The 13,964-nt window shown below is 35.2% G+C and overlaps 1 protein-coding gene across 4 annotated transcripts; it reads right to left on the bottom strand.

Moving 5' to 3' along the window:
• Positions 1-2,732: 2,732 nt before the first annotated feature.
• On the bottom strand, positions 2,733-13,395 carry LOC100374925 (IST1 homolog). 4 transcript variants are annotated; one of them, XM_085500288.1, is made up of 11 exons: positions 13,277-13,395; positions 12,864-12,966; positions 12,402-12,478; positions 11,691-11,882; positions 10,212-10,295; positions 8,698-8,811; positions 8,068-8,439; positions 5,887-6,033; positions 5,732-5,767; positions 4,547-4,583; positions 2,733-4,229 (listed from the first exon to the last, which is right to left on the bottom strand). In XM_085500288.1, the coding sequence occupies exons 2-11, from the start codon at positions 12,952-12,954 to the stop codon at positions 3,970-3,972; spliced, it is 1,410 nt and encodes a 469-aa protein (XP_085356414.1). In that variant the 5' UTR covers positions 12,955-12,966; positions 13,277-13,395; the 3' UTR covers positions 2,733-3,969. The 4 variants fall into 4 exon arrangements, with proteins under 4 accessions (XP_085356414.1, XP_085356415.1, XP_085356416.1 ...); XM_085500289.1 differs by lacking the exon at positions 5,732-5,767; XM_085500290.1 differs by lacking the exon at positions 5,887-6,033.
• Between the last annotated feature and the right edge of the window lie 569 nt (positions 13,396-13,964).

Raw genomic sequence — 13,964 nt, 5'->3', positions numbered from 1 at the left:
TGTTCTTTGTCCTATATGGTAATTACAAACATTTTAACATGCTGGACATTCCTTTTTATGGTATATTTTAATTTATATGATTCAATTAATACTTATGATACTGTAGAATTGTAATCAAATGAAGACAGAATTCTATATTCCATTCTATATAACCAACTTTTCATAGGATCAGGATAAAATATCTTACAGAATACTTTTACAGCAAGTCTCAGAAGTATTGGGGCAGCAAATTTGCAAACTCGCTAGCGAATTGGTTAACTGCTTGGGTTTTGACTAAACAGTTGGCTTTCGAATCTCACTGGCGCCGTCTTGTGATCACGCCCATCTACGTCATATCTATATAACAGTAGGGAACGATCTTCATACTTGAGGAGCTAATCAGCGACGGTAATACAGTTGGATGGCGATTTCACTTTCAAATATACCAGGGAAAGTGTTCTATTTTCTTTGTATACACGTAAAAAAGACAAATGAGTTTTTTAGTGGTCGGCTTAATTTTACCCCAACGGATCTTTTGTATGTGAAAGTTTGTTATTTTCTCCCTGATTTGTAGGAAAATGTTTTTCAACTTGACTATCGCATTTATCATATTATCACTTGTACGCCAGCTGACTGTGGTTATTTCCAAGCTCAAACCTCAAATCACTCTGGGGAATCCAGACATGTACTAGGCTGCGTAAAAAGCATTGTATGTCCCCTAATGCAATATAGACTCGCCCAGAGTGGACGCAATCACAAGTCGGTGCCAGCGAGATGCGAAAGCCAATCGTTTAGTCAAAACCCAAGCAGTTAGCCAATTCGCTAGCGAGTTTGCAAATTGGCTGCCCCAATACTTCCGAGACTTGCTGTAATGCTCTTGTACAGTATGAGCCATGATTTGATTGGTGTACAAAAGTCTTTACAAGCAGTGATACTTCAGTCAATTTCAGTGGTTGAAAAACTATTCACTAGTACTACTGCCAAATTGTTTGCTGCAGAATAATCTGGAAAAAAATACTGCTAAGCTTGCTTCATGAGAAATAATACCGGTAGGTGTTTTTCTCATTTACTGCCAAGATGTTACGTTGTGTATGAAAAATATAAATCAAATGTTTGTCGCAAAAATCAAATTATTTAATTTTCTCTTTTTTTTTTATTGTTTAATGTAGAAATGAAATCTTTCAGATAGGAACATTGCAGATGAAATTACTTTATTACTGAGCGTGAAAATAAGCCCTGAAAAATGTTGTGTTAAATCCCATGACGTTTGTATTTCCTGATTTTATGTTTGATTTCACACATACATGTAAGGCAGAATCTCACAGTGACCAGGAAATCGATTATTGGCCTATTATCTGATGCAATGAATTGTTGTGTACATTGACTCTACCAGTGTATACAACATTAAATTCATTTATTATTAGAGCTGCAATTATTTGTGGAAGATTACAATAAAATACATGTACCTACATCTGTGCTGAATGATATCCAGGTTTAACATGTTCTTTTCGTGGTTAACCATTCTTCATCTGTAAATGGCGACATGATGGAAGGGGGATCATGTTTCAATTGTGACATTGGAAATAAAATCATTTTTTTTTCTCATTGTGTTAGTTTGCTTAGTTACTACTATTTATTAAATTTATTTATTAAAATCTGAATAGTGTCTGTCTACACAGTCACTTGAAAGTTAAGTCGGATTGGCACTACCGGTATTTGTTTAGTACTGTAGGTTTCTGATTTTTAATTGCTGCACTAGTGCATGGCAGAAACCTGTAGTTTTTAAACAAGCATATTTGTAAATACCAACACCAGCCTCAATTCATATAATGTAATTGTCTACACCCATACTGCATGCACATGCTTTCAATCATATGTGAATGTGCCTTAGTGTATGTGACCAACTACTTGTTAAAATTAAGAGAGCTGATTTAATGTCTTTGAACGACTTAATTTTTCTCGTTATAACACCATTGTTGGATTTTTCATTAGCTCAACGAGCCGTTGGTTCACTTGTGACGAAACACAAAATGAAACTGGTCTGATTTATTGTCTGCTGTTTTTGTTGAATAAAATACGATCTTTATCTGAAAATGTTCAAATTTCTTCATATGTATTGCATGGAATCAAAATCCACTTTGATGATTTGTCTATTGTCAAAACTAGGAAACATGGGTGGTGATATTCATTGACATACCAGCAAGTATAAAAACAAAAGTAATTACAAATACTGTACAGTCGTGAATGGCATGCTGCTTGTCATTGAGAGATAAAAACGAAAGCAAATTTATAACTGTAGGTGGCGCTATAACTAACTTTTCCAGCATTTATGTTCACACACTTCTGCCATAGTATTTTAGTCAACTTCCAGAAATGCATAAATTACCTACGCATTGGTACCACTATAGCAATGCGACCAAATAAAGAAGTGATATTATTTTAAAAAAATACTAGTTTATAAATATGATTAACTGTAGGTGGAACTATAACCACAAATTTTCACACAAGTACTATACCGGTACTCGCAGGTGTTGCTGGAGGTTGCGTCTTGATCAACTTTTACATACAACATTACTGAACAACGAGATAATCAGTAATACCAAATTTAATTAAACAAATTAATTTATTTTTGCACACTTTGATTTAGTTTAAGTTTGAATTGGATAATGTTTTTTGTGCATTTATTCGAAACATCTGAGAGTAACGATTGTGCTAAAAAACATTGGAGTGGATAAAAATGAACATGACATCCATAAAATAGAAAACATATTTATTACACCATACTTCATATTGCTAGACAGAATTCTCTAAGATATAAATAACTAAACCTATCACAACCCTAAAATGACTAACATCATTTAAATAAAAAATATTTACATAATATTAAGATATTAATTTGTATATTGGCATTAATGATAGAATCAAATGATTCAGTAGTGTTGAAATGTGAACAAATTATCCTTTTTTTTTTACAAATATCAGCCAAAATTATGTTGAAACCCTAAATACTAAGCTCGCTGTGAAGTTTGGTTATAATTAGTCAACATTAATGTAAAACGAGAATAAAAAAAAATATCTATCACATTTGGTACTTGGATCAGTCTTATTATTTCATATTTTAGATTTATGTGTAACCCTATTCACACTCATTAAAGGTATTTATGGATATATATCTCAACTGTAATTTACCATATACACCTGTACCCATTCAAAGCGGTATAGTCAACTGATGTCATGATCAGACAGATTTTATTTGTGGCACATGAACTAGACTTGAAATTCACTAATTTGATAGTGAAACAAAAGTTGTTAATTATTCAAGAACTTAAACAATATGAATAATTAATTAATTTACAGTATAGATGATAATTGTTTTGTGAGTGCCATCACATTATACATATTATTTCTTGAGTTGTCACTATTTATTAATTTTGAAGTATTAATGCTATTAAGTGAATAATAATTTGTTAGTCAACAAAATGAATTAACAAGAAAGGTCAGAGTTCAAAATGCAAATTACTTGTTTTTGATTGGCTGACACTCTCACTTAGGGGGAATGCATACCATGACAAGAAAAGATTGTTTTTCCAGCCACAAAGTTGCACCAAATCAACAGAATTTGATATTGCTCAATATGGATTTTGGTCAGTTTCAATTATTCACCAACTTTAAAATGTTTTGATGAACCCAAGTAATAAAGATTAATAGTGAAGATGACAGTGCATGTGATTTTATATCCTATGCTCCATGTATGTTTGCATTATGTTTTTGTAATGCATATTTGTGTCTAGTAACAAGACAATGACAACTAAAGAATAACTAATACATGTGCTATCTTTGTCTAATATTGTTGTACCTCATATAGTTATTCGTGTCACTGAATACTGCAATTGTTTACACATCAAGAATTCTTGGATAATCGTGCAAGTCATCACAAAATTCAAGTTCTTTTGAAACTATAAAAAAAATATTCCACTTGTCATGTAAATATTACTTCTTTTTCTTGAGTTCTTCAAATCTTCTCGTCAGGTCGTCAAAGTCTACGTCTTCCCCTCCAGCTGAACTTGAACCAATGGTGTTATCAAGAGATGGTAAACTGTTTGCTGGAACTGAAGGAAGATCTGGTATACCAGAATCTTTTGGTGGCAAAGGACCAGCATCTGGTGGTGGTGGTTGTGGTGTACTAGGGACTGGCGCTGATGGATGAACTGGTACAGTTGGTTGGTACGATGTTGTCGTCGGGGGAGGGTCTGAAACAGAGCAATAACAACATTGACTATAAACTGTCACAAGAACCTCTAAAATGTCAAATAAAATATTCAACTCTAAAGAGCTGACCACGTTTTATCAATTATGATCTTGGCTTTTGAATGCAAATTTTCCTCTCCAAATCAAATTTATTATTGTGGAAATCAAGTCATACAAAAGATTGCCAACATTGCTCATTAAAATATCAATCTTTTTGACATAAGCATTAGCATTCAGACTTTAAATAAACTGCAACCCTTGACATAACAACCCATTCCTAATTTCATCCATTCATACTAGATTTAAATATGATACTTACATACAGAATCTCTCATAGCTGTTTCATAAGACGGTGCCTGGAATCACAATAATAAAAACATGAATTCAAATGATTGTAAATAGAGGTGTACGAGAATGGAAGACTGGCTTTGTCCACAACATATATGGTGAATAATGGTAACTAATGAGATCACATTGACCCAGACACATTGGAGAATCAAACTTGCACAATGCTAAACTGTATTTTCAATTTGGTCTTCATATAATCTTGCTGAGTGAAAAGGATTCATACATGTAATAAACTGTACCAATGTACACCACACAATGACACAGTATACTATTATTTTAAGTTTACTAATATTTCAAGATCTACACTCATTCAGTTAAACTGTACACAAAATGTGTTGTTGTGATGTCATCACATCGATGCTAAAGTTGAAATTGAGAATGAAATCATTATTTCACCTAACTATACATCATAGAATGACATACTAGCAGCATTAACATCGCATAGCAAGACGGTATAGGATCACAATTTGGTGTTTACATGCAGTTAATGAATACATAAGGCCATAAAGAAATATATTATTACATTTTAAAGTTTAAGGGGCGGCAGTCGTCGCGCCGCGTCCTGTTCGATATGGGACTCATAGCGACGTATACAGCGCGTGTAAAATACATTGTTTATTTACATGAAATTCGAACACGTGCTGCGCGACGACCACCGCGCTGTAAATTTTTTAATTCAGTATTAGTTGTATCCTGTTCAGTTTAAGACAATCATATATAAATATTACACTTGTCAATGATTAATTTTATGTCAGCGGAGGTTTTTCCCCTGGTTACAAAAAGGAATCATGCGTGCAGCTGTAAGCATGGTGACCAATGTGAAATGTGCAACAGGGAGATAGTTAACTTATGCCAGGACCTGTAATTGAAATACCATGATTATTGTTGTGATAAGATGAGACAAACACACTGAACACCAGCACTCAACAACTGTTGGGGGAGTGTACACTTAAGTACATGATGATACATAACCCAGAACAGAGCATGAAAGATACAAGGGGAAGATGACCAGTGAGGTTTTAAGTAAAAAGATTAAACTAGTCCCAAGGTGGGGATGTTTAATATGCCATTCTCACCATACATTCTATGGTTAGATAGGTACTGACACAGAAATGAAGCAAAGATGAGTGACGCGGAGCAGTTTGACAACACTCACCGGACTAACAGGTCTGGTTGGGTCCACAAAATCAGACTGTGAATGTAAGTATTAAAGACAAGTGTTTACTGCAAAGCAATGTGGTGGTGGTGATTGATGTGAACAGTTAGGAAAGGTTTAGCAATGACCCACATCGAGCAACTGTGAAAACTCACCGAACTCGACTGACCATTGTACGCAGGGGGAACATTTGTCGACCCTGCCGGAGGTCTACTAGGCAGTGGAGGAGGACCTCCTTTTTTTGATGTTTGTTGAGGAGGAGGTACATAATTTGCAGGCGGAGGAGGCACAGCAGGCGCATTCTGAAAACAAGAAATCAAAACTAAAACATACAGCCACAAACAGAAGAAAGAAGCTTTGACATAAATAAATTTGTGTCTGACCAGTGTTATGCATGATAGAGAGGACCAAGCCGCCATTATTCCTTGAGTATATCAAGTTAAAATTTATGGCAATCAATAAGAAGATTTAATTTGAGGTATAGTAGAGGGTTAGTAAAAAAAAAGCAGTAACTAGAAGTGTATATGGTAATAAATATTGAAATGTGTTTTATTAAAAGTGTACATATAGGCCACAGCTGCTAGGAAGCATTATACCATTGAGTATATATGGTAATACAGGTTATGGTGAGTCTTGCACACGGCAATCAGTACACCTATGTTTGAATGATGGGTTAGTGGTTAGAAGTACAAATACTGAACATGACTTCAATGTTACTGTTACTGTAAAATCTGTATTAGAAATTGCCGCTTCTATTAAAATGGTACAATGCAACAGAGGGAATACTGCTTATATTAGAATGGTGAATTTTTGGTTCTCAATTATTCAAAAAGAATGGATGTGACTTCTATTAGGGATGCGGCTTCTAATACAGATTTTACGGTATACAAAATGTATAAATCACTTTAGTCTCGTAAAACTGGCATTCAAATCTCAGATAAAATCTTCTTATCACAGAAATTTTCCACCACAGGTTAAATTTTTTTTAAATTTGAAAACCTCATACCTTACTGTCAGTTGCCAAAAATATTTTTCATTGTTTTAAACGGAGAGAATTATTTTTAAGTATTTTACCTTGATATGGCATAATGTATTTATGGCTGATGGCCTACATATATATATATATACATATTATATAAATGTAATACTGTGCTTATTATCTGTATAAAATCAAACCTACCTAGCCTGAACTGAACACTGCATACAATCAAACACCTAAAAACTGTTATCACTTCATATGCCAAAGGTTTCAAACAAAATAGTTTATTGGTGACAATATGACTTAATACAGCAAATATGTATATAATAATTGGAATATAGTACAGGGTTCTGCCCAGCTTGATTTGAGTGCCGGTCGCTAATTAATATTCATGAGCTCATTAATATTCATGAGCTAATTAATATTCATTTTCCATTCTACTAGCTACGAATTAACTACTTTAATTATTTTAACTTTTATTTATTTCAAATATTTCAATGTAAAATTAATCTGCTTTAATAAAAGTGAAAAAATATATATACTTTATTTTTGAAATCACGTCTAAAATACGTATTTTTAGACATTGACCTCTGACCTGGCAGCCATTTTTTTTTCAAAGCGTGTCATCCGTTTGTTACAGCCAAAGTGGCAACAAGAATTTAATTGTTTTCTTTCCCGATGGAACGCTGGTAAATTACATTAATAGTGAGAAATTAGTATTCCTTGTATCGCTGACTGAATATAGCTTATGAATTTATTTTTATGAACGAGTCATGAAGCCAAAAACATCAATCACGGTTACTACACTCGAGTGCAAGTGCAGATTAAACGAACGACAGCTTGATGCATCGCTGCCGGTGAAGTGAGCAAGTTATTGTTAAACTCGGCACGCAACTAAACTTGCAATGGTAATCCTTCCTTCTGTTTATTTATCATTGTCTCCCCTTCCATTATCTTGATGTACGACTTATTTCGATCTGGTTCGTTTGTTAAAACTAACAGAATGTCAATCGGAGGTTAAAACAAAAACACATTAGGCTGATGTCACACGTGTACGTTGATTTTGAACAGCGGTATCTTCTTTCAAGTTTTGTTGTGTGTTAATTTTTTGCATTGTGTTGTGTGTTAAAACCAACAAGGACAATAGAATGATGGTCCAGTGGCCGACATCCTGTGTGTATCATAAACAAATAGAATAGTGCTGGTCGCCAACTTTTTGTCCTGGTCGGAAATTCTGAGTGCCGGTCGCTAGCGACCGGCACCGACCAGCGTGGGCAGATCCCTGATAGTATTATCATATAATATGTGTGCTGAATATAAATGTTCAATATACCGATACATCATATCCGATACTTACTTGTGGTTGTGAAGAAGGATATGCAAATGGCATCTTAGAATTGGTTGGTCCAACACTAGGTACAGCATTTGCTGGCAACACAGGCTGTGACATACCACCACCACCGCCACCATATCCGCCAAATCCACCTCCTGGATTACCACCATAGCCGCCACATGGGTTGCCACCATAGCCGCCGCCTGGGTTACCACCAAAACCACCTCCGGAATTGCCTCCATAACCGCCTCCTGGGTTTCCACCGTAGCCACCTCCAGGGTTTCCACCGTAGCCACCACCCCCTGAGGCACTACCACCTGGTGGAGGATTACTAGGACTGCTAACATCTAAAAGTAGCAAATCATCCGCTGTCATGTCGTTGAACTCAGATGATTCCTAAATAGATAACAAAACATTTAGATTAGCACAGGTTGGAAATCTAGCTTTACAACAAAAAATTCATTCAACAACAGATAAGACTATTTTCCAATACATGAATATTGTTAAAATGATACAGATTAACAAAATTTGGTTCGAAAAAAAGGTGTAATGCTAGTCATATTCTCATATACATTATTTATATAATGTTGTAACTTATCAATGACATAATGACCATCTACTTAACACTGATGGGGGACAGGAAAACATGCTTACCATTAAAACAGAAGGATCTGGTTCATATGGTACATTGTGACTCTTTGCTATTTCTTGTAAGTACCTTTCAACCAATATCTTTGGAGGTGGTTGGGGACTTAACTTGTGCATGAACTACAAATAAATGAAAACAAAGATTAGAATTTTACACATGAAGACATGATATCAATTGTCTAAATCATGTATTTAATTGTATTCATCCTAAAATATGTACATTGTCAATGGGTGTTCAATTGTGCTTAATGGGTGTTCAATTGCGCTTAATGGGTGTTCAGTGTGCTTAATGGGTGTTCAGTGTGCTTAATGGGTGTTCAGTGTGCTTAATGGGTGTTCACAGTGTACTCAATGGGTGTTCACAGTGTGTTTAATGGGTGTTCAGTGTGCTTAATGGGTGTTCAGTGTGCTTATGGGTGTTCAGTGTGCTTATGGGTGTTCAGTGTGCTTATGGGTGTTCAGTGTGCTTATGGGTGTTCAGTGTGCTCAATGGGTGTTCACAGTGTGCTTAATGGTGTGTTCAGTGTGCTTAATGGTGTGTTCAGTGTGCTTAATGGGTGTTCAGTGTGCTTAATGGGTGTTCTCAGTGTACTCAATTGGTGTTCACAGTGTGTTTAATGGGTGTTCAGTGTGCTTAATGGGTGTTCACAGTGTGCTTAAGGGGTGTTCACAGTGTGCTCAATGGGTGTTCACAGTGTGCTCAATGGTGTGTTCAGTGTGCTTAATGGGTGTTCAGTGTGCTTAATGGGTGTTCAGTGTGCTTAATGGGTGTTCAGTGTGCTTAATGGGTGTTCTCAGTGTACTCAATTGGTGTTCACAGTGTGTTTAATGGGTGTTCCGTGTGCTTAATGGGTGTTCACAGTGTGCTTAAGGGGTGTTCACAGTGTGCTTAAGGGGTGTTCACAGTGTGCTTAAGGGGTGTTCAGCGTGCTTAATGGGTGTTCACAGTGTACTCAATTTCAGCACAGAATCAAAATAGAACAATATGCGCTCACTATTGCATCTTCTGACTTTTGTTGCCTTAGCTCGTACATGTGTACAAACCAGTTGCTCACATATATAATACCGCATGTTTGGAAAGTAGAACAGACTGTACTCTGATTCATACTACTGAGAGTGAACAGTCTGCTCTGGGAATCAAACCAAGAACCTCCCTAATGCAAGCCGAACACGCTAACCACTATACCGTCACCCGAGTTGTTGTAAAATGTTCAGAAATTTTAGTTTAACATGTAAACAAGAAGATACATACAGTACATACAATTATTTTGAGAAAGTATTGAATAATGTCTACCATATGGTAATATGGAAGGTACATTGCATATCAAATTCAAAAAGGACACTCCTTTTTCTGGTGCCTTTAAAGAAAACTTTTCAGTATGAAAAGAGGTGAGATGACATGGTTATGTTATGGTTGGGACTCTTACTTTGATACAAGAAGCAATCCCTTTTGTGACAAATACGTACATAAAATATTGTCATACCTCTAACTTTCCTCATATGGGAAGAGGGAAACCTACCCTTTCATTAACAGTGCCAGTTTCATTGGATCGTGCCATCTTACCATATTCCTTGCCATACTTACAACAAAGTTGTTCAGCAACCTGGGGGAAAAAAATCACAACATCTATCAGTTATGTGAAAATGATATGAAATAGAGTTAACCAGTGCAGATAGGAATTTTGGCATGCATTTCTAAATAGTGAGTACCAATTACAGCATTGACAGACTGACAAAGTCACACATACCTAGTCCCTTGGGTCATGAGATCAAATTGTTCCCGTACTATATGTACATACCCACATGTACAAATGTGTATGCATAAAACAGTGCTGTCTGATTTTATAATATTACCGATAATCACAGTCATCCACAAAATACTATCAAATGGTGTGACGCATATTGATACAAGCCAGAACTACAAAGAAGGCAGATTTCTTTCGAAGGTGTCAATGTTGTTAGGGGAACATTAATGAAAACATGGTTTAAGAAATGGTAAATGCCACACACCAGGAGTGATGGCCAGACTCAAGAGTGCCATCAAAGAAACACAGACAACCTTTTTCAGACTCAGTTGTTAGAACTATCGTCATATTTATTAATGTAATATTGTCATTGTCCATTTTCATAATGTGGAGTTTACCACATTGCCTATTTGGTGTTGCTATTGTATTCTCTGATGATACATGTATATAGTTGTGTAAAAATAAAGTTTTCATCAGTTTGTTGTTTAGGCCAGACTTTTATTATTCCTTGTTTCGCGAACCCACCGAATGAACAGGAGCCGAAAATGAAATAAAAATAAAATTTGATTTCAGCGTAATTTCTCGCACCCGTCGACTTGTAAGCGCAAAAAATTGCTAAAAAAAATATTATTTCTATCTTCATTTTGTTACCGCCCACCTCATACCAAATCCAAGTTACATTTTCGTGGGAGTATCATGATCAAAGTACCGAAGTCTCGCGCAGATGAGAAACAAGGTTATACATGGAATAAAATTTTATTTCATTTCTTCTCTCTGATCAATGATCTCACTTACAAGTCTTTGAAAATCACACAAATCTAATGGAAAAAAAGAATTAATTTTATTTTTTTTTCGCCCTCCTCAAAAAAATTTCCTTATACAAACTCGAGAAAAATGGAATAAAAAAAGTCTGGCCTTAATGGATTTAATGAATTTGCAGTGATGAATGGTCACCACATTTATAAAATGGTAATATTATTAAATGATGTTTGAATTCAAGGAAAAAAAATATATATCTAAGAAAACATAGTTTAAGCATTTCTGTTCTTTCAGTGTCTAGGAAGTAAACAAGTGCTGCGCAAAGACACCTCCGACGATATTATATATATAAATATCCACAGACATTTATAGTGACAATAAACTACTCTGCTTAGTAGTAAATGAAATCAATAATATAACATTTAATTCTTTATTCACCTCTGCAACCAGTCTAAGCATTGTTTTAAAAATTTTAATAAAACACAAATTCCTTACCACTCGGATTTCTGGTACCTCTGTCTGCATTCTGGGAGCAGCCCAGATTACAGTGGATATCGATTCCGCTAATCCGTCATCTAAAGTTTTCATGCTTTCAATTAACCCAAACCTTGCTAATAACAGATCACAGTACATTTCTAACAATTCCATAGCTTCCACAAGATAGTCTTCTCTTATTATATGTTCCACCTAATATACAAATGAATACACGCTGCTTATCTCCAGTATTTTGAGTACCCAGAGTGTCATTACAGCTTTGATCATAAAGTTTACTTATGTACAAGAAGCTAATCTAAAACACATAGAGAAAAGTTACTTGCCATAATTTTAACAGTATTGGGACATAGAATACATCAAAACAAGAATGTATTAAACTATGTATTAAAGTGACATTAATTTAGCCATCTTTTCCAATTTTGGTCTACAAATGTGTCATGGTATTGTATTGAATATCCTGCAGTAGGACCTTTGTCTATATTGTCATGAGAAGAAAATGGCAATATCTAGGGCCCATCTGTCATAAGTACAATGACCGTGTACGAGAAAGATATTGTGTTAACAATAGTGCTTAGCCAAACAACCATAGTCCTAGGGTGGTTGAAATATAACCCAGAGGTTGGTACATGTATATGGCCAACTATGCATATATATTGCAGTATTAATTCTCATAATAACTCAAAGTTGTATAGCTGTGGCTGTCACACTCACCCTGATTCTGGCTCTCTCATCTTTTCCCTGTGATATATAATCTGCAATATCTTTCCTTGCTTTCTGAGCGAGTTCAGCTATGAAGACAATATTACTAGTGTATCAGTAATTAATGTATGGCAATATTGTTTATTCCATTATCCAGAAACATTAAATCAATTAAACAATATTTACAAATGACAGTGATCACTGGATCATGCAGTTCTTTTATTATACAGACCAGTTGACAGAGCGATGATCATAGTGCATTGTGGGAAAGTTTAGTTCAATGTGTATGATTAAGGTTTTTAGTTTGATTTGACTGTACCACAATTCTTCAAAGAAAAATGACAAGTCAAGTGTGATGTCTGTAAGTTTTATTGTGATTACCTCACCAACAGACATTTATGTACATTTTAGTCAAAATCCTTAATTATTATCATTATGTACTCAATGATAATTTATGAAAACAAAAATACTTACTTTTTTTCTTCTCCATCAGTTTAAGTCTATTGATGGCCAATCTTAGATTGGTTTTAAGTTTTGTCCCTTTATAACCACTGCCGAACGACATGTCTGTATTTACCTAAAACACAACACACATAATAAGGTGGCGGATATATTATTATTTAATACATTTCCGTGCATTACGTAATTTACCACGAACTGTGAAAATGCAAGTCATAGACAATCCACAAACCCAACACGAACATAAAATAAACTCTGCTTATATTTCACTGTCAATAATAAACGACAAGATCACGGACAGAAAAGCGGAAGTAGGAATCGTGGTGGAGGTTTGGTTCCGCTGAAACTTATCATGTTCAGCGCTGGTAGTTTAAACTGAATTTGTGAACAAAGGGTAAGTTTACAATGACGACAGACGTTACACTTACCTTGTTTACACCTCAAATTCAGACTAGTAATGAGAACAAGTTGAGAATTTAACAAGATTTGCGGTTCAAGACTCTGACTCAATATCATACGACCACCACAACGACATGACAAATAACAAATATGGTGATATACGCATGCGTGAAACATTTAAAGTAAAGCGCATAGAGGGCGTAGTTAAAACACACCGTCAACCGCATATTTGTCCTTTAACTGCATTATATTTCTAATGAATTAAATTAATTTCATTCATTCATTCATTCATTCATTCATTCATTCATTCATTCATTCATTCATATTCATTCATTCATTCATTCATTCATTCATTCATTCATTCATTCATTCTCTGTTATTCTGGCACCGTCCCTCAACGTTAGATGCTACATTCTCTTGCGCATACTAGTATATTCACATTTGAAGAGCTACTGGATTCGCCTTTGATCCGAATGTGAAACACGTTAATTCTGAAACTAGGAATCTATGCGAATCCACCCGCGTCGCAACTAGTTTTATCAAAGATCATCTAGGGAGACATACAGACTACTATAATCACTGGGAATACAGAGGGCCGACAGGACTCAATAAAGAAGAAACCCTACTAAATAATCATTCGACTCGGAGTCAAAGCGATCGTTAATGTCGCAATTTATTATAGCACTTAAGTCACTAATAAACAACAAAAAATATCCC

The sequence above is a fragment of the Saccoglossus kowalevskii genome, chromosome 6 (assembly GCF_978046115.1).
Source record: "Saccoglossus kowalevskii chromosome 6, keSacKowa6.1, whole genome shotgun sequence".
Lineage (NCBI taxonomy): Eukaryota > Metazoa > Hemichordata > Enteropneusta > Harrimaniidae > Saccoglossus > Saccoglossus kowalevskii.
This window is presented reverse-complemented; position numbering and strand designations above follow the sequence as displayed.